This window comes from Trichomycterus rosablanca, chromosome 1 (genome assembly GCF_030014385.1).
Source record: "Trichomycterus rosablanca isolate fTriRos1 chromosome 1, fTriRos1.hap1, whole genome shotgun sequence".
Lineage (NCBI taxonomy): Eukaryota > Metazoa > Chordata > Actinopteri > Siluriformes > Trichomycteridae > Trichomycterus > Trichomycterus rosablanca.
In genome coordinates this window covers 61,738,485-61,764,903 of record NC_085988.1, presented here as the reverse complement: position 1 = coordinate 61,764,903, position 26,419 = coordinate 61,738,485, and the positions used below count along the sequence as shown (strand labels likewise).

The window sequence follows — 26,419 nt, the reverse complement described above, 5'->3', positions numbered from 1 at the left end:
AAGCCTCGTAGTCCAAAACCATCCCAAAAGTTATGAACATTTGTTCTTTCAGAAGAAAGAAAGACGACTAAAACAATAGTTTTACAAGTTAACATTTTACTTAGCAGTACAGAAATCATGTGAGCCCTATCTGCTCAGCACAGTTCTCCCGTTCTTTAAAACACTGATGACGATTTGCACAGGGCCCCTGTCATGTCAATACTGCAGCAGACATTTGGTCCTTTCTAATTCAGAGATATAAACAATTCTTTTAAGAGCTTCTTTCTGCTGCAGAAAGCAGAGTGTGTAAGCAGCTCCAAAAAAGTTACAGCACAATTCCTCAAAACATTTTCTGCACATTTTAGTTAAACGATGGTTGTGGGTTTATGTAAAACCAATATGAGTCCAATATGTGACATGAGAAAAATTACCTTTAGCAGCACCTTTTCACATGCCACAGACTGAGAGAATAGACATAACTAAACTGATAATGGCACCATTCAATGTTTTATATCGGTTGTGCTTTTAAATCTATTCAGTAAAAGGCGCTGACCAATCATACCCATCTAATTCATTAACCATCCTGTGCCGTTCATTGCTTAAACTGGGCGTAGATTTTATTCGACTTGTGAAAGCCTAGGATGTTTTACATTGTACAAAAATAGACTAAAATAGGCAGAAAATGTAAACATTTTAGGAATAAGTCTGAAATGAATGTTTCTTTAAGTAGCCTTTCCAGTAGCATGTGATGCAAGCGTGGCCAACAGCCCAAGAATCACACACTGCCCCTTACAACAGAAATGTATAGGCAGAAACTGCTGAACACTCAAAATTTCACCAGGCTGCAACACTAAATTAATGCAGAATCCTTATTTTTGATAAACCTGTATATTAATGGTTGCATGGGTGTCACTTTAGCATGACTAACAGATCAAATTAGTAATTTTAATTTTGAGTTTACAATTGCAAAGCGAGGCTTGTACATATTTGTTTGCTGGAGTTAAGTAACTTAGGCATCAATCTGTAGGAAAACACAATGCATTAATTGTACAACAAACTAAGCAACTCCGCTTACAGTTTTCTTTCCTAGACATTTCTGTTGAGTGGCCATAAACATTTGCACAAAATTATACAAAAAAATACTTCCGATCTTGTTTAAGTATAATCTTTAACTTGTGCCTTTATATCACTTGAATACATCTGATCATTTGGCATCTTTGGACTAAATGCCCTCCCTGTTTAAGCAGGGTGACAACAGGACAACATGATGGCAGTTGGATAAAGAACATCGACCAACAATCAGTGCAATATGAATCAACCTGATTATACAAAAGCAGACCACCTCACCTTTCTTCCCCCTAAATGCTATTTTTGTTACGATATACATGAAAGACCATATACTTGAAATAATCAGCTAGCCCATTTTGGTTACTTTTGTCTTTTTTAATTTTCTTTTTCCTTAAAGATTACCATTTTCCAGGTATCTGATAGTGAAATGTGCCATGAGCCAGATTACTGGTCGGCCCCGTCGCCAAAGATGTCGTTCTTTTTGCGCTCCATCTCAGCAAAGTCAAAGTCCGTGCCAGTCATGCGCTTGAAGATGTCTTTGATGTCATCGCAAGTGGTCTCAAAGTGGGTTGTGGCATCGTAGGAACGAGAAATGAACACCTAAGAGGTAAACAAAAGTCAAGTTCACTTAATAAATGCAGTGAATACGGTTAATAAACGAATAAAATATGTGTATATGTCTGTGTACACACACATTAGTTTATTATCACACATTAATGAGACAAAACATTAATGGTGTGTTTGAAAACCTAGTGAGCTCTCTACATAAACAGCATTTTAAGTCATCCTAAGCACACTCCCGAGAAGAAGGCTGTTCGAGTTCTTAGGTGCTATAAAATGCTGCCTAGTATGGTACCTTAAATTTAAACTGTATTTTGACAGAAGAACGAGGGGGCATCCGATGCTGCCTTAGCGGTGAAAGCAATCCCAGCATTCAGTGCAGAACAACTTTTCTCACAAAAAATTACAAATATGGCGGATGGATGTGGAGCAACAAACTGAGTTATTTTCAAACGTGAATAAATCATCATTGATTTTTAATTTGTAAAAACATGCACAAGTGTCGTCTATTTGCAAATTCGGGTTTGTCAGCAAAATGAACCATTTTCAGTACATGGGGGAAATGTTAGTTGACATGCTAGCGTGTTGTGCCACCTCATCCCATTGGTCTGAATGGCATGAGGCTAACTGTGTTAGCTTAGTAAGCGAAAACTGTCTAAGAAGTGCATTCAAATAACCTGACTTATAAGCAAATGACTTATTAGAATCCTCTCTACTTAGACAGATGCCTATGTAGGCAGTAAGACAGCTCACTAGGTTTCAAAGTCAAAGTTGCTTTATTGTCAAAACTGCAATATGTACAGGACATACAGAGGATTGAAATTGCGTTACTCTCTGACCCATGGTGCACCATTAAACATTAATTAATTAATTAATTAACAATAAACCTAGAATAAAAGAATATAAAAATACAATAAGAATAAACACACACGCAAATTTTCGAACAGACCCTAAGATTACCCGCCTAATATGCTGTTAAAAATGCTATGACCCTTCGAGACATGGTCTCCACAAGACTTCTTAGGGAGTCCTGTGGTATCTGGTACTAAGACAATAATAGCACAAAGTAGTACTTTGCATCCTGGTGCCACTGTTTCGACAGGGAAGTGATCCACAAATGCCCTGAGCCAGTTGACCTTCTTCCATTGCTCCACTGTCCTGTTCCAATGCCTGGGGGCCAACTATAAGTGCTTTTGATGGTGGGCAGGGGGTTAACATGAGCTCTTTGACATGAATGCGACTACATGGCCCAATACATAAAAAGGTGCACTGCACTAAATCTTTGGTTAAATAAAATCATGGTTATAATATATATATATATATATATATATATATATATATATATTCAAATAACCTGACTTATAAGCAAATGACTTATTAGAATCCTCTCTACTTAGACAGATGCCTATGTAGGCAGTAAGACAGCTCACTAGGTTTCAAAGTCAAAGTTGCTTTATTGTCAAAACTGCAATATGTACAGGACATACAGAGGATTGAAATTGCGTTACTCTCTGACCCATGGTGCACCATTAAACATTAATTAATTAATTAATTAACAATAAACCTAGAATAAAAGAATATAAAAATACAATAAGAATGTTGTATTTACACCTTTTTATTATATATATATATATATATATATATATATATATATATATAGTGTATCACAAAAGTGAGTACACCCCTCACATTTCTGCAGATATTTAAGTATATCTTTTCATGGGACAACACTGACAAAATGACACTTTGACACAATGAAAAGTAGTCTGTGTGCAGCTTATATAACAGTGTAAATTTATTCTTCCCTCAAAATAACTCAATATACAGCCATTAATGTCTAAACCACCGGCAACAAAAGTGAGTACACCCCTTAGTGAAAGTTCCTGAAGTGTCAATATTTTGTGTGGCCACCATTATTTCCCAGAACTGCCTTAACTCTCCTGGGCATGGAGTTTACCAGAGCTTCACAGGTTGCCACTGGAATGCTTTTCCACTCCTCCATGACGACATCACGGAGCTGGCGGATATTCGAGACTTTGCGCTCCTCCACCTTCCGCTTGAGGATGCCCCAAAGATGTTCTATTGGGTTTAGGTCTGGAGACATGCTTGGCCAGTCCATCACCTTTACCCTCAGCCTCTTCAATAAAGCAGTGGTCGTCTTAGAGGTGTGTTTGGGGTCATTATCATGCTGGAACACTGCCCTGCGAACCAGTTTCCAGAGGGAGGGGATCATGCTCTGCTTCAGTATTTCACAGTACATATTGGAGTTCATGTGTCCCTCAATGAAATGTAACTCCCCAACACCTGCTGCACTCATGCAGCCCCAGACCATGGCATTCCCACCACCATGCTTGACTGTAGGCATGAAACACTTATCTTTGTACTTCTCACCTGATTGCCACCACACATGCTTGAGACCATCTGAACCATACAAATTAATCTTGGTCTCATCAGACCATAGGACATGGTTCCAGTAATCCATGTCCTTTGTTGACATGTCTTCAGCAACTGTTTGCGGGCTTTCTTGTGTAGAGACTTCAGAAGAGGCTTCCTTCTGGGGTGACAGCCATGCAGACCAATTTGATGTAGTGTGCGGCGTATGGTCTGAGCACTGACAGGCTGACCCCCCACCTTTTCAATCTCTGCAGCAATGCTGACAGCACTCCTGCACCTATCTCTCAAAGACAGCAGTTGGATGTGACGCTGAGCACGTGCACTCAGCTTCTTTGGACGACCAACGCGAGGTCTGTTCTGAGTGGACCCTGCTCTTTTAAAACGCTGGATGATCTTGGCTACTGTGCTGCAGCTCAGTTTCAGGGTGTTGGCAATCTTCTTGTAGCCTTGGCCATCTTCATGTAGCGCAACAATTCGTCTTTTAAGATCCTCAGAGAGTTCTTTGCCATGAGGTGCCATGTTGGAACTTTCAGTGACCAGTATGAGAGAGTGTGAGAGCTGTACTACTAAATTGAACACACCTGCTCCCTATGCATACCTGAGACCTAGTAACACTAACAAATCACATGACATTTTGGAGGGAAAATGACAAGCAGTGCTCAATTTGGACATTTAGGGGTGTAGTCTCTTAGGGGTGTACTCACTTTTGTTGCCGGTGGTTTAGACATTAATGGCTGTATTTTGAGTTATTTTGAGGGAAGAATAAATGTACACTGTTATATAAGCTGCACACAGACTACTTTTCATTGTGTCAAATTTTCATTTTGTCAGTGTTGTCCCATGAAAAGATATACTTAAATATCTGCAGAAATGTGAGGGCTGTACTCACTTTTGTGATACACTGTATATATACACACACATATATATGTGTGTGTACTACTAAATACTTAATTGAAAACTAAAATTTTACTACTTTCTACCAATTACCATGAGTCATGTGTGCTGATTTGCTAGCTGTTGGCAAGATAGATGCGTGTGATTTTGCCTGTGTTTCAACTTGCATGCAGCCTACTACATAGTGCCTTACATTTATACTAACTATGTGTAGTACACTTGCTTGAGCTACTCTGTATGACTGCCCATGGTTTTTTGGAATGGGATGACCTACATAAAGTATGGCGGTAAATGCTCCATACGTTTTAACTTGCATGCTGCCTACTATGCAGTGCCTCACATTTATACTAACTATGGGTAGTAAGTATACTTACTTGAGCTACTATATATGACTGCCCATGTTTTTTTGGAATGGGATGACATACATAAAGTATGGCTGTATACTAGTATATTACATGTAATAAAACAATAACAAAGTCCATAATGTAGTAATTAAAAATACACAATTCACATTTTACAGGGGAAAAACTCTGTTAAAGACTAACCTGGCTTTCTGTTCCCAGATCAGTTGGAGCATACTGATCGCTGATGCTTACTAACCTGTGAAAAAAATCAAACCAGCATAAACAGGGAGCCAAACAACTAATACATTTTAATGACCATGCATTTTATCTCCAAAACGCACAAACACATATAAAGAAAAAACATACTTCTGCTCAATGGGCTCAAGCAGATCCAGCGCAGGTTTTATCTCTTTCTCAGGGTCGTTAGTCTCCACAGTGGTACTGACAATGGCAATGTATTTACCCTGGGCTGCCACGTTGTGTGCGTAAGAGATCATGCACACGTAGATATCTACAACAGAAAACCTCATTTAATAACTAATAAATATCTTTACAATTAGTATTCAATCACTATAGTAGGGCTGGCTCGTTACCACTTTTTTATGTCCAATACCGATACCGATCCGATACCGATTTCTCCTCTCAAACAACTAAACAATCTAAATAACAATGCTCAGACTGTGAAACAAATATTCTACATGAATAAATACAGAACCTACATCACACTTATGTAAAACTGCTGTTTTTATTTTAACTTTTACACACAGAACATTTAGCAGCATTTTACGCGATGGACCAATTAGAACTGACGCAGAGTTGAGATTTTCCGTTGAAGTTCTGTCACGTTTTGGCCGCTCAGGTGGCGCAGTGGTAAAAACACGCTGCAACCAGGCTGGGATCTCAAATACATCAAATCGAATCTCAGCTCTGCCTTGCCGGCAGAAGGCTGAGCAGCCACAGGAACAACGATTGGCCGGTTGTTCAGGTGGGTGGGACTAAGCCGGATATGGGTCTCTCTCTGTCAGAATGGTGCAATTACGACCTCTGCTGGCTGATTAGAGGCGCCTGCACAGAGATGGGGAAGGAGTGCTCTTAGGGTGTGTCTCTGCGTACACGAGGCTAGGTAGCACAACACTCGTCAATGTGTGGGTGATGAGATGCATGCAGCTTGCTGCCCACGTGTCGGAGGGGGCGTGGGTTAGCTTCGATCTCCTCGGTCAGAGCAGGGATCGGCATAGGCAGAGAGGAAGCATGATGCAATTGGACGCACTAAAGTGGGAGAAAAAAGGGGGAGAAAATGCATTAAAAAAAAAAGTTCTGTCACGTATTTATTAAACCCTGCTGGATTTTGAAGAGGACGTCTGCAGCTGAACGGAAAATTGTGTAGTTTTATTTAATAACACTAATGGATTAATCGTTGAGGATGTGAGAGATCTAGAAGCCGGGACAAGGTAGGTTTTCTTTATCTCAGGTGAGCAATTTTATCATTTATAAAGCGTTTTTTATTGTGTTTAAACAGTGTGTTTAGATGTGACAGTAGTAGATGATTTTTTTAAATGCTAAAAGTTTAAGTACATCAGTGTGTTTTAATTTCTGAGTGGCTGTTGCAGACAGGTTGTAGATCAGTGGCACATGTTAATGATGTCATCAAGATGCAAGGTGGCAATAAATGGCACTCTGCTGGAACGTATCTTCGTGTGTTATTTGCTTTACACACAAACAATGGACTTATTTACATTGTGTTATTTACATTTATCAACAGTATCGGATCGGATTACATGGTTTTTTTTCCTTCCGATATCCGATCCAGTGATTTGGGCCAATGCCAGCCCTAACCTGTAGTAGTAGTATTTGGTTTTAATGCCATAACAGCATCTATGGCTACATTCATGGCATACTTTTTTTTGGGGAATATGTTGTAATGCAAGCAGCAGGGTGTGGGCCTCTGTGAAAAAGCTCTGGTATAGTAGATGGATGGTGTGGTGGAAAATTAGACTTGATATTGCTGCTATGCGATTTCCTGTTTTGTGATGGGGGGGCTTCTATAGTCTAATTTCTGTTGGTATTTCATTGACCGCATCCTTAACATTTGGTTTTCAGCAAGGCTGATGATGATATTTGAATTCTTAAGGTCCCAGGGTGGATTTGGGCAATGATGCACCTTAGCTAGGATGTTTCTACACCTCCTCCCCCGACATACAGGTTGGTGTGTAAAAGACTGATGAGTGAACTGGGTTTTGTTTTGAGTATAACAATATATTGTAGTGCTAATTTATCACATCTGATGATTAGTGGTGGTTCAAACACCTACAGTATAGGCAACAAAACTCCATAAACTAAACACGCAAATGTAAATACAGTGTAATTTTACCACATCCTCTGTGCCTTACCATGCTTCCTGTTGACCTGGTTCTGGGGGATGATGATCTGGCAGGAGTTAGAGTCTGAGGTACTCTTAATGGGATGACTTAAGATGCAGATGACTCTGATCACCTTGCCTACAACCTTAGCCCGGTCCATTATGTAGCTGGGGTCGCAGATCAGCTGTTTACAGCGGGCAGTCTAAACACACACAATCAAACTCTTATTTAATCAGGACAATTTCAACATGAAAATGTTGCTCTTTGAGGGGTAATGGGAATTAAAACACCCTGTTTTGTGGCTGGAACAACTAAGTAATTATAGTCTTAACAGGTCCAGAATCTAAATTCCCTTTTCAGCAAAGTTCCAACCTATTTGTTGGATAGCTATGACATACAATGAGCAATGGGAATGTAATATTTTTAAACATTAATGAGGAGGCACCCAAAATGGTAAAATATGGTAGCCCACTATCATTGACACTCAAGGTTAAAATCTCAGCAGTGCACTCAAGTGGAGCAGCGATAAAACACACTAGCACACCAGAGCTGACATCTCACACTGGCTATGTCTGGTGGGGCTGGGGATGGCCGAACAGCCTAACCATTGGAAGATGCACTTGTCAGTGTGCTCTCTGTGCTGGTCCCAGGCCCAGACGATATGAGGAGGATTGCATCTGAAAGGGCATCCTGTGTAAAAATCAGATATGTGGACCAGAATGATCTGCTGTGGTAACTCCTAAATACAGGAGCAGCCAAAAAGAAATAAAAAATAAGTTCAACATGGCTCCTTAATCCAGTCAATACATAAATACACTAAATTCAAATCTATTTCATTCAGACTTTGTGTTTAATCCAGAATATTAAATGATCGAAAGTTGTCTGTGCAACAGAAGCATCAGACAGCAAAATATTTCAGTCTGCATAAGCTTACACAAGTTACCTCCTCACTTTATGTTGACTCATGTTTTCCATTGTCATCACTTTTAATTCATTAATGTTTGACAAAAATCTCAAGTCTCAAAAAAACAACACAACCCTACCTCTCCATCAGATTTGACGCCCACCACTTTGCCATTCTCAATGATGATCTCTTCAATTGGCTTGTTCAGCATGTAAGTTCCTCCATAAATGGCACTTAACCTGCAAACCAACATAAAAGTGTTAAAGCTGTATTGAAGATTAATATTTATAACATGTGTATGAGGTTTAAAAAAAAAAGAAAAAAAAAAGAAAAAAAAAAGCTAACCGGGCAAAGCCCTGAGGCAGTTCTCCCAATCCATACAGAGGGTAGAGATATGGGCTCTTGCCATATCTTGCCAAGGATTCACTGTACAGCTTAATCCTGTTTATCGACTCCAGGCAGGGCTGATCCAGATAACTACAGAAAGACAAGACAGTGAGGTGACACGCGAAGTTACTGAATGAATAACCAGCACTGGGTGTCTTGCACTCTATGTTTTTTTCTCTGTGGTTAAATAACTTACTCGTCTGTGCGGTAAAGTGCAATGGCGTGACCTGTAAAGTCAATGACATCTTGGCCAAGGTCAAACTTTTTGTAAACCTCACGCATGGTAGTCTTGTTGGGATCGACGCCTTCCATGGTTCGGGGGTCGTTCTCATCAAAGCTGGACACAAAAACCAAAAACTTCCGGAATCGCCTCTTTTCAAATAGTCCCATCAGGCCTAGAAGAAAAAAAATGAACCTTTTACAGTGCCAGATAACCGATAAAGATAATACACCTGAGGTTTCGTGTTTGTTTATTAGGATTTTAACGTCATGTTTTACACTTTGGTTACACGAATGACAGGAACGGTAGTTACTCATGACAGGAACGGTAGTTACTCATTACACAAGGTTCATCAGTTCACAAGGTTATATCGAACACAGTCTTGGACAATTTTTTTATCTCCAATTCACCTCACTTGCATGTCTTTGGACAGTGGGAGGAAACCAGAGCAGCCAGAGGAAATCCACACGGACACGGGGAGAACATGCAAACTCCACACAGAAAGGACCCGGACCGCCCAACCTGAGGACCGAACCCAGGACCTTCTTGCTGTGAGGTGACAGTGCTACCCACTTAGCCACCGTGCTGCCCACATGAGGTTCTAAATAATGTTAATTAATACTTTAGAATGGCAGAATTTTGTGTAACTAGCTGGTACAGGTGAGTTTGATGATATATTAAAGGTGCATCAAATTAAGATATACCTATTTATAAGTATCACAAGTATTGTCAGATTTGCTACAACACTAACCAACTCCACTGTTTACATCACCCGCTTTATCCTGGTCAGGGACATGGCAGGTCTGGTTCAACTAGGAAATACAAGGCGCAACATAGGAAAACACTGGTCAGGGAGCCAATCCATGGTCGAGCTTCGGCCATTTACCAACCCCTCACTGTACAATTGTTTTGATAATTTAGTAGATCTTAGCTCCAGCAACGTGTCTATATTTTTAACCTCTTAGCCAGAAAAAAAAAAAAAAAAAAAATGAACTCCACTGAAGGAGGTTAATTTATTATATCCTTTTAGTACCAAGTAAATGGAGCATAATACATATTTTACAACAAGAGCTTTCCTTAAGAATCAATAATCTTCTTTTAACCCACTGAACAAAAATATGGAGAAAGATTACCATTTCCCATATTTAAACTAAGAATACAATAAATAAATGTATTGGCTTTTTGGACTTTAAAAAGAATCAAATCAAAATAAAAAATATTTTTATTATTTTACCACTAACAATTCAAGACTACAAGAAAGATCTCAGCTCTGGAGGCGAAGGGTAGCCCTACCATTTACAAGCATCTTTAGCTCAAAAAAATTAAAAAGTGTATTTAAATCAGTGACAAAAATACAAAGTGCATTTTAATTCACATCTCTTCACCTCCTTGGTGAAGTGAAATGTTGGATGAAAATGCCTGGTTTTCAATCTATGCTTTTAGTTATCATAAAAGTGATACTGTAGGCCAAAAATCTTGAATAAAAAAAAAAAAAGAAAGAATATGTTTATGGACCTTGAATAAGCATTGGTATACAGTCATTCAGAGAAAAAAAAACCTTCTCTAAACTGTTGCCACAAGGTTGATAAATATCATTTATACTTAATTTACAATGGGTGTGACAAGCACCTGAACTAAATAGTTAGTGGCCATATAGAATGTGTGTATATAGGTCATATGTTTGCTAGCTTGCCCACAATGTAGCTTCTTATGGGTATAAGAGGAACTAAGGTACACCCAACAACGCCAAAACAATATTTTGATTCTAACTACACTGCTGTGTGATGCATAAAAAGGGAAGTAATACCAAAAACAAGCCCAGTACATACAGCTCTTACTTTAACAACCTTTAACAATACAAACTTAGATTGAAAAGGTGTAAAATGCAAATAAAAAACAATTACAGCTTATTACAGCTGTACAGGCGTATAAGAGAGCAAGTTCTAGACTTGCCTGCCGACAGTCAAGCCCTGTTTACCACTAAACGATGGCATATTAAACATTAAGCTATTAAAAAGCAAGCTAGGAATCCCACCTTCAAAACTTTTTTCAGAGCTAAACATTGACGGAGATTCTAAACTCCTTGGTTCGAAACTCGGCATTGGCACCGGGCGGCTGGGCACCATCTAGCGGGCATAATTCAGTGCCTGCAGCAGACACTAATTGGCTTCCGTGTCTGCTAGGGCAAGATGACCGGACTATGTGGGCGGGGTCTTCTAACGATGTGCAAAGACCCTGATTAGCAGATAGAGGTGCTTGTGCAAAGAAAGGGTCCGCTAAGGACTGCGCATGGGTCGGAGGAGGCGTGAGCAGGACATATACCTTCCTCGAATGCAATCGGGGATCCCCAGCAGCGAAAGACAAATTGACTACGCTGAATTGGGAGAAAAATGAGAGAAAATGTATAAACAATGACGGTCAGTTTCCAAATTATATGAATACTGTTTAAAGGAATGGTGAGGCAAACAGTGGTAAACATGCCCCACAAAAGCTATATCAGCTATATCAACAAATCCAAATACTTAAACCCTATTAGGCCTGACTGCACCGCTTCATTACCAAATGGTGTGTCAGGTACTTTCACTATCTGGACTCAAGCTGTCAAGGTTTTACCACGTTTGGCAGGCAAGGGAGGGTTCTGCCATCTATGGTAAATAACTCCAAAGTCTACTTACTGGAAGCCAGAGCCTCAGTTTCTGTGGAGGGCACTTTGTAAATGCCACCCTTCTTGTAGACAAAGCTGCCCTCAATCACTTTAAAGTCCAGGTATCGAGTCACCTGTGTAATCAGCAGCATACGCACCAGCTGACCTAAAACACACACATACACAAAGAGAGTAGGTAGGGGGAAAGTAAAAGAGAATTTAATCAAAGATGCCTCGTGACCTTTACAAAACACAAGATTCGCCGCCCCAATAACACTCGAATGTAAAGGGATGAAAGCCCAATGAGCTGGCACAAGTTCTGTGTTAGAACTGATTGCTAGGCAACAGGATCAGCGTAACTATTAAACTTGGCAGCACTGAGAACAAGATGTTCAAAATGTTTTGTCTGATTTTAACAGCAACACTCTTATTGCTGTTGACTAAACTGCCCTTGGTGTGTTCTCACCGTTCGCCATGAGAAACTTTGGGATGAGATCCACGTTCCAGTCACGACCTTTCCCCATTGACTCAGGAGGGCTACCAGGCAGACTGAAGCGCTTGTACAGCTGTAAGAAAAAGACAAATACATTTTAAACAGATCTCTCAACTCATTAACACATTCAAATAAAGATTACTTCTGCACTTTAGGAGCTACGTGCGGCATTTTGGACTAAGCCATACTATTAAAATGTCTTACATCCTCCAGAGGGGTGATTGAGGCGCTTTCTCCTCCATAGTAGGAGTTCCTGTCCATATGCAGGACCTTCTTTCCCTTTACGGACATGATCCCGGACAGGATGCATTCCTGCAGGAAACAAAAGTTGCAAAGCACAGCATGGTCATTCAAACTATCTAATTAGTCAAGACAATGTGTTTTGAGGTAGAAAGAAATGGGGGTGGGGTCAGTCTGCTCAGTAATGGATGGAGTCCCAAACATGGTAACTACACTCATTAATAAAAGTAATAAATATACACTGATCAGCCATAACATTAAAACCACCTCCTTGTTTCTACACTCACTGTCCATTTTATCAGCTCCAATTACCATATAGAAGCACTTTGTAGTTCTACAATAACTGACTGTAGTCCATCTGTTTCTCTGCATGTTTAGTTAGCCCCCTTTCATGCTGTTCTTCAATGGTCAGGACTCTCCCAGGACCACTAGAGAGCAGGTATTATTTGGGACAGATAATAACAATAATAAAAAATAAAATACTAATTACAAATAAAATGCTAGTGCTGCAGATACCTGTTTCATGGTTTTGGAACCGTCTAGGAAAAGAGTGAGTACTTTCCTATAATATTGAGGAATTTCCTATAATATGTGCTCGAGTGGGTGGTCTTGTCCGCAATATCTAGTATTATATTTGGTCTTTTGCAATTCTATGGTGGGATGAAACCTTGGTACTTTGCAGTGAGAAGTTATCTAGCCTATACTGATCAGCTGCTGTTGACAGGTTACACCTATCATTTACATTTACGGCAATTAGCAGACGGTTTTATCCAAAGCGACTTACAATTATCATTGAATGCAATTTGAGCAATTGAGGGTTGAGAGTCTTGCTCAAGGGCCCAACAGTGGCATCTTGGCGGTGATGGGGCTTGAACCGGCAACCTTTGGATTACTAGTCAAGTATCTCAACCACTAAACTACAACTGCACTATCACACCTATTACTTGAAGAAAAATGGAAATCTCTATTACACATTAAGTTAAATTGTGCTCCTATATTTCATCCTGTGCATCCACATGTATTTGTGTAATTTTGGAAAGTATGAGCACATGCTCTTACAAAAACCATTACCGTTAAACTCTGCCTCAGAAATAACAAACAAGGACATATAAAATGCCCTTAATAATCTGAATAAAACTCAAGTTATAGTGGTGGCAGAGCTCAGTGTCATGTGATAAAGCAGGCTTTATACAGAACATGCAGCATGTCAAGTTTACTACCTCGGGGACAACCTGAATTGTCACGTAGCTGTTACCTTTACACAACATTATCTTCTGGTTTGCTGCTGGCAAGCAAAACCAGTCACAGGATTCTCCTAAAAAGGAAGTAAGCCAAGCTGAAAGAATTAGAAATATGCAGCACAGGCAGCATGTCTGAAAGAATTATAGCCCACACAGTGTAAGGTGCTGCGGGGTAGGGATCAAACACTGCCAATTTTTCTAACCAATAAGAGTAGGTCATTGGTAGGTGGCTAACCAACAAGGCTAAAACAAGCCAGCTGCTATGTTTCTTCGTTTAAATAATCCAGTAAAAGCAGAAGTGGTAGCTCAGTGGTAAAGTGGAAACTTGATCATACAATGACCATCACACCAATTAGAAATTTGGGCCCCTGAGCAAGGACCTCAGCCCTCAATAGCCTGCATTGTATTAACTGTAATCCTCACTGAGATCCGAGGTTTAAATCTAAGCAGTGCTATAGACCGGTCAGGCATCTAAACAGACATGATTGGCTATATCTAAAACGGAGGGGGTAAAGAGAACAGCTCTGCTTTTGGAAGATACACTTGTTACTGTGCTGTCAGTGCAGATCCCAAACCTGGGTAAAATAATGAAGGTTGCATCAGGGAGGGCTTCCGATGTTTAAACAGAGCCAAATCAGGTATGCAGACCTTAATGATCTGCTGTGGCAAATGTGGAAACTTGGAAATGACAGGTAGGTGGAAGTCATGAGAAGCAACTTTACATATACCTGATTTTCAGTTTGAGTTTGGCTTAAATGCATATTTAAATAATTTAAATTTAAATAACTGGCTCAGATGCTGATTAGGACTGTATAGATACTTCACTGTTGCTGCTTCTTTTATGTTGGCATTTTAGGTCTATATTTTATTAGGAAAGCAAGCCTAGGGCTATTTTCACAGGATAAGAACCTTACGCTTTGATCACTGCTGTGTTCATGCCTTTTACGTGATTTGAGGATGCGGGCTGTGCCTTTGAACACAAAGCTTAAAACAACACAATACTGGCTGACCTCATTGACAGTTTATTGCTCTGCAACGGTTGTCACGTGGAAATGTGAGAAAATTAAAAAAGGAAATGGGTTTGTGAAACTTTATCACTTCAAAGTGTGCATTATTTTTTTAAAGAGCTGCAAAGCCACAACAAATCAGGATTGCAAACATGGAATTGCTATGTAAAAAGCGAAGCCGGTCTCACTATTTTGCAGCTCACTTGTCACCATGCTGCATTTTTTCCCCACAATGTTAAATTTAACAGTTCATGGTTTTGTGAATCAGTAAGAATCAGTTTCTCTCTAATGTCTGACCCAGTTTGCCAAGACATTGTTCAAATGTTGCCAAAACCATAGCACAAAGTTCAATCAGATTTAAGTTTGATCACAGCAGCGAGCTGTAAATACAGAGTAGAAATCTGCATAGTGTGCAATGTTTAAGGAAGCATAGCAGCAATGTAAGCAGCACCGCCCAACTTTGTAGGAAACAATGGAACAGCCAGTACAAAAGCAGTTTTGCCATGTATTACGTAAATGAAACCTTAGTGATAAAACATGTTAAGGGCTTACATATGCAAAAGTAAGATTTGCAACAAAAATTTGAGTAATACTTGAATGATGAGCCAGATCATTAGGATCACCAACCTAGTATGCTATCAAAACAGCTCTAACCTGCACAATAGTAGTACAGATGGAGTACAAACATGCATGATTATTACTGCAATTTCCTTCGAGATACTGCAATTTCTTTCAGGATCAATATAGTTTTATCTTATCTAAAAAAAAAAGTAAGACACAGAAAAGTTAAAAAAATTGAAAATACTGGCTTAGTTTGTTAGAGTGCAGTTCTTGTGTATAGTGCTTACAGTAGTGCTTATGAAGTTATGGTAGCAGCATCCAGCAATTTAAATAAATAATTATTTTTTGGTGTGTAAACAGTTCAGTTTTAAACGCTGGTTTTTCTGCACTTTACTGTGACTGCAGAGAGTTTTAAAGTTAGATTAGTTATAGATCTACAAACGCAATCTCAAATAAAAGGGGAGATTAAAAATATTTGGTTTTTATAACGCCTTGTTTACTCTGGTGAGTTATTTTCAAGGCAGGACCGGTTTTTCGTATGAAAACTTTGTAGGGAGATTACATAAAAGTAAGTAAAAGTAAATAAAAAGTAATAATTAGTTTCGGCATTGTTACCGATCTGCGTGCAGCAGATACTAATTGGCCACCGTATCTGCTGGGGAGGCACGACTGGACTACGTGTGGGTGGGATCTTCATACGCTGTGTAAGGACCCTGATTGGTGGAAGACGCAGAATGCAGAGGCGAGAAGAGGAGGGCTATGCACGTCAGAAGGCGCGTGAGCAGCGACATGCTCTCCTCGGTTTGTTTATTGTTTATTAGGATTTTAGCGTCATGTTTTACACTTTGGTTACATTCATGACAGGAAGTGGGACTTATTCATTACATCAGTTCACAAGGCTATATCGAACACAGTCATGGACAATTTTGTATCTCCAATTTACCTCACTCATGTATTTGGACTGTGGGAGGAAACCGGAGCACCCGGAAGAAACCCAAGCATGCACGGGGAGAACATGCAAAGCTCTCCTCGGATGCAATCGGGTATCCCTCAGCAGCGGAAGACAAATTGACTGGGCAAAATTAGGAGAAAAATGAGGAAAAAAATGCATTAAAAAAGTAATACTTGGTATATATTTTAATAGAGCTACAAATTTTGCCAGTTTATTTAAACCGATAACCGACAAACTTACAGCTTTACTAACAGAGAGCAGAGCACATGTCAGTAATGTACAACAGTAAGAAGAACATAAACACTGTGAGCAGAATCAGTTCAGCTTTCAGGATGCATACTGTACACAAGACAGTAGTGAACACTTCCTAACAAGCACTAACCAAACATGCCAATTATAATTACATCAGCTGTTAAGAATTAATTCAATATTTTATAACCAACAGCATTAATCAAAAACAACTTCTTTGTTATCGGTTAACCAGTTAGTTATTAACATCGATATTACTTTACATTACTTCCATTTAAAACAGCACGAAGAAAATATTTAATGTTTTGCAATTATAAATTACTGGTTCCAGACTGAATTGTTACCATTCCTGTTCAACCTGTATACTATACATATAATGAGTGAACTGAGAAGGAGCTGAAGGAAGGGAATCAAGGATTAAAGATTTAAATCATTCACCTTTGATATATGGATGACAACATTCACAGCAGGAAATCAGAAAGGTATCAAGGCCCATATAAAGAAGGATAGCATAGTAAAAAGATGGCACTTCAGCTTAATATGAAGACAAAAGCCATGACAATAAGCAAGAATAACTGTGTGAGCAAATAGTCCAACAGTTTAAGTACTTCTCACAACCCACACTGACAAACTGTCTGCAAACTGAAATTGTACACATGACTAAAGCCTTCTTAGGCTTATTAGTCAGCCTGCTAGCTGGGTGTTAATATCACCTATCAGTCACAACTTATATTTTCTCCTGCTCAACATGACCATCCAGCATGCCTTGCCTTTATTTCCTTTCAAGATAAATGTCTTGCATTTAATACTGCTTCAGCAAAAACACAGTAATGAGACCGTTTCAGCTAATCCTGTACAAGGGTCACCACAGCGAATCATTCTGGTTCTCATACCTGATTTGGTTTTACAAGGAATGCCCTTCTTAATGCAACCCTGTTATTTTATACTGATGAGTCCATCTCCCAATAGCAAGGCTGCTCTGCTACCCCTGTCAATCCCTCCAAGTTACTTAGCCAATTTAAATACTGGAAGTCAAGTGTATAAAGTAATGGATAGTATGGTAAAGGGTTGACTGGGTTGACTGAGTAATATCTGATAGAAGGTAATCTGGCAGAGTGAAGGGAAAACGTTTACGAGACAGTAGTGAGGCCTGCTATATTACATGGTTTGGAGGTGGTGGCACTGAAAATATAAGAAAAGCGAGAGCCGGTGTTAGCAGAAATGAAAATGATGTAATTGTGGTTGGGAGTGACAAAAATAGAAAAGATTAGGAATGAGTACATTAGAGGTACAGTGTAAGTAGGATATTTTAGAGACAAAAGTAAAAGCAAGAATGAGATGGTTTGGGCATGTGCAAAGGAGAGATGAGAGTTCTATCAGTAGAAGGGTGATGATGGAGCTAGGAGCTAGGAGCTAGGAGGAGGAAAGGAAGGCCAAAGAGGAGGTTTATGAATGCGGTGAGGGAGGACATGCAGGGAGTTGGTGTGGTAGAGGAGCATGTTCAGGACAGGGAAACAAAGACAATTGATCTCCTGTGGCAACCACTAATGGGAGCGGCCAAAAGATGATATACAGGCAACGCATACAAGGGGTGGGTCTGAGTTTTGGTTTGGGGGCTGGCCAGTTTGTATTTCTTGGGAAATGGGTGGTGTCTGCCAGTTCTGTTTTGTTTTTACTGGGCGAGGTTTTTCTCTGTCTATGATAGGCTGAGATAATTGGGTAAGGGAAAAGGATGAGGGGCCTTCTACTAGCTTCTACGACCTTCTGTCTGTATGAAGTAGGAGACTAATACCAAGTTCATCCTACATGACCTTCCAAGCCGTCAGGTCGCTGTACAATTCACACTACATGACTGGATCTCTTGCAGTCGGGAGTCCTTAAAGTTGTTGTAATTTCACACTACACGACTGATCAGCGACAGGAGGTCACACACTACACGATCTATCACTGGGAGGAATCGCAGGCGAGTCTATCTGGTCTCCCAAACTACGTTTTGTCACGAAAACACATGCAAGAAATGATGAGGCTTAAAGCAAGTAGGAAAAATAAATCAATCAGAGTGGGTTGGGCTACGCAACCAGCAGGGATCATCTGTTTTGCAGAGAGAGTTGGAGGTAATAAATATTTTTTCAACACAGCGTTGGTATTATGATTTGGCGTGGACGATAAGATCACAAAATACTGTAAATCTTGTGTGTGCGCTGATGTATTCTGATAGAAATCATATTATGCCCTTGTCCCACGTTTTTACAACTCTTCTCCCGGGTTTTCCCTCACCCTGTATCTTGTGTTCTTATTGGCTGCAGTTCGACATAACACTTGCTGCCACTCGCAACCCGCTCGCAACGCCTTTCACACTACATGAGTCGGCGACAGATCCAGATATTTAACATGCTAGATATTCATTTTTTGAGTCACTCGGATTGAGAGCTGAGTTTCAATCCCCGAGCGAATGCCGAGTTGCCTCCGAGCTGCAACATCTAGCGGCAACCAATTGGCGAGGGAAAAATCTGGGCAAAAATCCTGTAGTGTGACCTAAGCATAAGTACTGTGTTGGGTCCCGACAGCCAAAGTTTGCCACTCCCCTAAAGTACCAGGATCTTTTCCTCCACAGGTCATACCTCACAGCCAACAGGGCATTTCAACTGTTCACCTCTTGCTAACAGCATAAGGGGGCTGAGGACCTACTCCACCCTGGGTCCACATGGGTAAGGAGGGATGTTCTGAGGTATAAATCTGGCTCTTCATTTAAGAAAGAGTCAGTCACATGACAAAGAAGTGCAGTCTCAGGTAAACTGACATCTCAGCTTTGAGAGCATTGGCTACCAACTGGGATCAGGCAATATTGGTCTGTCAGTCAGCCAGTCCCAAATGTCAGCATATAGTCACGGTCTTAAATTCCGCCAATGCTTGGTGCGTGGAAAAACTGGCTCTTTTTTGCGCTTCAGCTTTATTTGGTCATCTTCTTTGCCACCCATTGCCTATGCTCAGACATGGCCTTTTGTTTCAAATAATGACTCAATTCAACCAACTGAAATTACAGACAGCAGACATTCTGTGTAGTAAAAACAGGGAGCCTGTTCATGTTTCATAAAAAAAGCAAAAAGTGAACCAGCTGTCCAGTGTGGCGCTGGCACGATTGAACTATAAACATGAGGACAGCAGCACACATAATTATTAGGTGGGTTATAGAAAACTTTGCCAAAATAAAAGGCAAGTGCATCATTGTACCCTTTAAAGGAAATCCTTCATGTTTTTCTATTCTGGAGTTCGGGAATGGCCTTCGGTGTATTACATGTAAGGAATTTAGTACTCACTTTTTTTTATCCAAAGCAACCAAATACAATCCAAGCAACTGAGCGTTACTTGCCACACACCAGTGAGGCTTGAATGCAGCTTGAATGTTTTTCCACTTCCTACACCCCGTAACTTCCATGTCCGAAAAAACAAGGTTTGACAAATTTAAATAGGAGGAGGTTTGTTCACACCCCTGAACACCATTGGGATAAACTAGAATACAAAATGCTAACAAGGTCCTCTTGCCCAATCAAAGTCTCTTTTGATTGAAAACCACAAATTAAAAATAAAAAACTCCAAAACACATTCCGCTGTCTTGTGGAAAGCCTTGCCAGAAAAGTGAAGGAAGTGAAGGCTGTTAGAGACACAAAAAGGGAGGAAGGGGTCCCTCCATCCATGCCCATGGTTTTGAAATAGGGTGTATACTTACTACTTCATTACATGGTATTTAACTAACACTTCTGAAAAGTCACTGCAATTTGGCATATCTACAGCCTAGTGGAAAGTAATGTCTATGCCTATATAAAGCATTTTAAACATTAGTCCACCAGATTTCACACTTCCTCTTTCCTGTTTAATTGTGCTGCACCCTGCCATGCTTGACTAAAGACATTCAATTGTTTCCTGGATGTCAGACTAAATTGTATTTTCAGAATAGTACTATAGTAGTTGGCGCTCCTGCATCACAGCATTTAAGCTACCTGCACAAAAAAAAAATATACAATTAGCAGCGTGGAAGTAATTTGACGTTAAATGCCAGTCAACACAGAGATCTGTATGTCATATTAACTTGCCCACTATTTTGGTTGGTGTAAAAACAGCTAGGTCAATCATCCAATGTTTTAATGGCTCAGAAATGCCATGTCTCACATGTCGAATAGCCAAACTGTTATCCTAACTAACAAACAAACTGTTGTTAAAAATTTTGCACTTGACAGCAAAGATTTTTCTTCCATTTCTATTTTTATGTTTATCATCAAGCATTTTATCCCGGGCAGGGTGGCAACAAATCTGGATTCACCACGAAATGTTGGGAACACAGCATGAAAACCCTGGACAGGGTGCCAATCCATTGCAGTGCTTCGGTTGTAGTCAATCAAATCTGGTAAACGCACTTATTGGTGGTGGGCTAGTGTAATAGACTGCTGTGCCACATTACCGTGACAACAAGAACTGATCGATTAAAATCCATAATTTACATAGTGAGTACCTGTATCAGTTTCTTGCTCAGGGACCTAAAATGTTGGATCAGGATTGAAATAAATAGTGCATATTTTTATTCCAACACATGGCTGTATATCAAGCTGTATATATTCATGTAGTGGCCTTGCATATATGAGATGCATTTGTGACAAGACACAGGACTTTCACAAAAGCAAAGGACTCAAATGAACGGTGAATGCAACAGAATGGGCCACGGGCAAAATTGTTATGGCCAGACAACAGCAAAGGGTACTCACAGGCAGTGGTCGGGGGGGGTGGTCTGATGAGTGACAAGCAACCAACTGGTTGCTGGGCAGTAAAGACCCATCGATGCAAGTAATTTCGATACTGGTGATAAAGCGAATGTCACAACACACAGTACATTGAACCAATCTGTGTATGGGGCTATGTAGTCAAAGGCAAGTCAAAGTGCCCATGCTAACTCCTGTCCACCATCGAAAGCACCTACAATGGTGTTTATTTAAAACCCGCAGCAATCATTAATAACAGTAAAAACGGAGAGCTGACTGAGAAGAGAAACTTGCAGAACGTGCACACGATTCACTTCATACGAATCGACTCCTGAATCACTTATAGCGATATTGTGAACAGAGCATCTCCCACTGCTCATTGTTTTTGTCACTGATTTATCTTCACTGTTAGCCCTATTTTAAAAAAAAAATTTTATGTCGTGCCCCCCCTGGAAAGGTACTCGTGCCCCCCACAGGTTGAAAACCCCTGCATTAGAGTAATGTCAACTGGTTAGACAAATCCTGTTTTCTCCAAGATCATATAAACGGCAAGACACCTGCAGATTATTTACCTGTGTAATAACTAGCAGGATGTGGAAATTAAAGGACCTGCTGGTGTACTTGTACCAAATGGAATCTTGTCGAGTCCATGTCTTGGTGGGTCAGAGCTATTTTGACAGCATATAAGGTGGGTGGTCATGTGGTTTGGGCTTATCTGTGCATATAAAAGCTAGTAAACTGTATTTTAATGGCATTAGATTTGATGAATGATCGGACAACATGATGTATACTGTCTGTCAACAGAAATATCTACTGGTAGAGATTTGGCTGCAAATTTATACCACAGGCTGTAAACGGTCATTATTAAACAGTCTCGTTTCAGATCAGATGTGCTAAACTAGTTTGTGTATGAGCAGACTGAGGTTTTCTTCATACAAGACTTAATGATTGCCCTTCATTATCTCCAATTAAAAGTAAAGTGCCAAATCAAATAAGCTGTTGAATAATATGACGTGGCAACTCCTAAAGGGGAGCAGCAGAAAGAAATCAGTCATTCATATTAAAATGAAGGTTTTTTGGCAGACCCACCCAGTGCTACACTGTATATAAAATAAGTCTGTGGATTTATTCCATTGTTTGGTTTAATTACATCTATTATAAACAGATGTAACACCTATTTATTTAAAAGGTCCCTTTGTTCTATGTTGGCTAGATATGTTCAAAAGTCTTTGAAAACTGAATCATATGGACATGACAGGTCTGTTGCACTTCTTATTACATGTACATTTTCAGCAGACGCCTTTATCCAAAGTGACTTACAGTACAGTTACAGTATACAGTCTGAGCAATTGAGGGTTAAGGGCCTTGCTCAAGGGCCCAACAGTGGTAACCTGGCCGTGGTGGGGCTTGAACCAGCAACCTTCTGATTGCTAGTCCAGTACCATAACCACTAGGCTACGACTTGCCTTATTACCAATTTAAAACGTGTACATTTCAAAATATAATAACCTATTAAATATAAGGGGCGCAAAAATGCACACACTTGAATATGTGTTATCTATGGACTTTGTCAAAGTTGAATAGAATTACGGTAGCAATGTGTAGTATGAATTCATCCCTTAATATCTGTATAAATTTAGTATTACAACATAGTTTTATACAAGTTTTTCCTTTTGTTATAGCGTGTATATTTTGGCAGCCTCTGTATGTACGCATGCATGCATACATGTATTGGATCGGATCGAATCTCGGATCAACTCGGTTCAACTCATATTGAACTGTATAAAATGACAGCGCCCAGCACAGAGCTAACTTAGCACATTACAGTTGCTTACACACTCCCAATCCCGGAATTATTCTGCTAAAAAAAATCGTCTGGTTTTGTGTGATAAAATAATGATATATCAAAAATAATGATATATTATGTAGCAATTTGCTTTACATTAGCTTGTACAGACTGTGATCATTTGCAGGTTAACGTTCAACCAGCTGGCAGATCGAAAGCTAGCTTGTCATCTAGCTAAATCAGCTAATAGTGCCGCTTTGTCATAGCCATATTTCAGCTGACATGTAATGTTGCTGACATGTAACAGGATTGAACCCAAGTTTACTACCACTTGGGTGTCTGGTAAACATGGTAGCTACAAAGACTATTATCATTACATCATTAATAAGTCTATTGTGGTCTTGCTAGCTAGCTGGCATTCGTTAGCCGCCTGATATTTGGCGCTACATAGCAGGGCGAGTCAAGAAAACTTTTAGCATTCTTATGTACACGTAGACGTGAGCTAATTAATCACTCCTAATCGTTTTAAATCCCAACGAACTGAATAAGTGCACTTGTATTGGTGCACACAATCACAACATTTACCTTAAACAGTGCACATATATAGGGAGTCCAGAGTCATTTATAGTTGAGCACAGAACAGCTAACAGGCTAACGTTAGCAAGCTTATGCTGCTCTAACTGTTGCTTTTTATAAACACAGAAGTAAATGAAGCTACGTATAAAACAATAAATAAATAAAGCAGTACCGTGAGTCCGGTTCCCAACACGATAACGTCGTATTCTTCATTCATTGTGCTTGCTGAGTTTAATCCGCTTTTGCGTTGTGGAAGTGGGCCTGTAGAAAATGGAGCTGAGATGCAAAGCTGGAAATGAAAGAAGCGAATAGAAAGTCACACAGGCTGCTGGATTGACTGAGGAGGAGGAGGAGGAGGAGCTTCCTCCCTCGTTCGATTCGAGTGCCATCTAGCTGCAGTTACTTTCTTCATTTTACACTGACCGAGATTTCTCAGGTCTGAGACTCTGAGGTACGACGGCGTATTAGGGCCACTTTAATTCAAGAACTTATTTTTTTACATTTCGATTTCGAGATTAAAGTCGTATAAATTTTGATTTTGAGAATAAAGTCGAAATAATTATGAGATTAAAGTCAAAATAATTACGAGATTAAATTCGAAATATTATGGCCATGGTACGACAGCGTATCAGGGCCACTGTAAAAAAATAATTTTACGTTTTGATTTCGAGAATAAAGTCATATAAGTTTCGATTTCGAGATTAAAGTCAAAATATTATGAGAATAAAGTTGTATAAATTTAGATTTCGAGATTAAAGTCAAAATATTCTGAGAATAAGGTCAAAATATTTTAAGAATAAAGTCAAAATATTTTGAGAATAAAGTCGAAATATTATGAGAATAAAGTCAAAATATTATGAGAATGAAGTCAAAATATTATGAGAATAAAGTCGAAATGATTACGAGATTAAAGTCGAAATAATTATGAGATTAAATTCAAAATATTATGAGAATAAAGTCAAAATATTATGAGAATAAAGTCAAAATATTATGAGAATAAATTCGAAATATTATGAGAATAAATTCGAAATATGAGAATAAATTCGAAATATTATGAGAATAAAGTCGAAATATTTTGAGAGTAAAGTTTAAATATTATGAGGATAAAGTCGAAATTTAAAAGTTGAAGTACTTCTGACAACGCAGAAGCCGAGAGCACCAGTGGCGCACGTTCTAAATAAACCCAGTTTATTGCAAAGCCGTTTCAGCGTCCTTATACTAATAACAAACTCGTGCTGACGTTACAGGAGATTGGGGATTTCTTTATTTGTGAAACCAATATGAAAGTATAACAAATCATGAACAGCCCTCATTTTAACACAAGGAGGTTGCTATGGCCATAATATTTCCACTTTAATCTCATAATTATTTTGACGTTAAATCTCATAATATTTCAACTTTATTTTCATAATATTTCGACTTTAATCTTATAATATTTTGACTTTATTCTCATAATATTTTGACTTTAATCTCGAAATCAAAACTTATATGACTTTATTCTCAAAATCGAAACTTTAAAAAATACAACGGCATATTAGGGCCACTTTTTAAAGTTTTGATTTTGAGAATAAAGTCAAAATAATCACAAGAATAAAGTCGTATAAGTTTCGATTTCAAGATTAAATCGAAATGATTACGAGAATGAAGTCGAAATATTATGGCCATAGCAACCTCCTTGTGTTAAATGATTTGTTATACTTTCATATTGGTTTCACAAATAAAGAAATCCCCAATCTCCTGCACATCAGCAACAGTTTGTTATTAGTATAAGGACGCTGAAATGGCTTTGCTATAAACTGGGATTATTCAGAAGAACGTGCGCCAACTGTGCGCCCGACCCGTGCTTCTCTGAATTGACAAGCCTGCGATGGCTGCACACTCTTTGTCCATAATATTTCGACTTAATTCTCATAATCATTTCGACTTCAATCTCAAAATAATTTAGACTTTATTCTCATAATATTGTGACTTTAATCTCAAAATAATTTCGACTTTATTCTCATAATATTGTGACTTTAATCTCGAAATCGAAACTTATACGACTTTATTCTCGAAATCGAAACTTATACAACTTTATTCTCGAAATCAAAACGTAAAAATATTTTTTATAGTGGCCCTAATACGCTGTCATACTGAGGCCCACAGCATCACCATCGAAAAACACCTGGCAGCCCAGAGAAGAAAGCCTGTTCACACATAGCAATCGAGAGCCGAGTTTCGATCACCGATCGTACGAGTCCATAAGGCTCGGTTGAAGTACTGCTGACGACGCAGACGCGAGTGCGCCGGTTGCGCACGTTCTTCTAAATAAACCCAGTTTATTGCAAAGCCATCTCAGCATCCTTATGCTAATAACAAACTGGTGCTGATGTGCAGGAGATTGGGGATTACTTTATTTGTGAAACCAATATGAAAGTATAACAAATCATGAACAACGCTCATTTTAACACAAATGGAGGTTGCTATGGCCATAATATTTCAACTTTAATCTCGTAATTATTTTGACTGTTCAACACATAGCAATCGAGAGCCGAGTTTCGATCGCCGATCGAACGTCGAGTTGCTCCCGAGCTGGCAAATCTAGCGCCGACCAGTTGGCGGGTGAAAATCAGGACAAAAATCGTGTAGTGTGAACTAGGCATTAGCAGTTTATGCCTAAAAATCCAGGCAGTTTATGCCTTGAAGGCCACTGTGGCCAAATAAAAGCGAGTCTGCAAAGCAAAATAGGCCAAAAAGGCTCTACAGTAATCCCTCGCTATATCGCGCTTCGACTTTTGCGGCTTCACTCTATCGCGGATTTTATATGCA

General features: G+C 39.4%; 1 protein-coding gene across 1 annotated transcript; it reads right to left on the bottom strand.

The window, feature by feature from the left end:
• Positions 1 to 79: 79 nt before the first annotated feature.
• On the bottom strand, positions 80 to 23,925 carry gdi2 (GDP dissociation inhibitor 2). The gene is made up of 11 exons (XM_062994719.1): positions 23,784 to 23,925; positions 12,453 to 12,560; positions 12,222 to 12,321; positions 11,787 to 11,921; positions 9,088 to 9,286; positions 8,850 to 8,981; positions 8,644 to 8,743; positions 7,631 to 7,802; positions 5,607 to 5,751; positions 5,442 to 5,496; positions 80 to 1,647 (listed from the first exon to the last, which is right to left on the bottom strand). Exons 1-11 carry the CDS (start codon positions 23,826 to 23,828, stop codon positions 1,492 to 1,494), a joined length of 1,347 nt encoding a protein of 448 aa, XP_062850789.1. The 5' UTR covers positions 23,829 to 23,925; the 3' UTR covers positions 80 to 1,491.
• Positions 23,926 to 26,419: the final 2,494 nt, after the last annotated feature.

Coding starts and splice junctions, on each gene's coding strand:
- gdi2 (XM_062994719.1), bottom strand. CDS start 23,828: ATGAATGAAGAATACGACGTTATCGTGTTGGGAACCGGACTCACG. Junction 12,322..12,452: donor CAATCACCCCTCTGGAGGAT/GTAAGACATTTT, acceptor TTTTTCTTACAG/CTGTACAAGCGCTTCAGTCT. Junction 11,922..12,221: donor AAAGTTTCTCATGGCGAACG/GTGAGAACACAC, acceptor TGTGTGTTTTAG/GTCAGCTGGTGCGTATGCTG.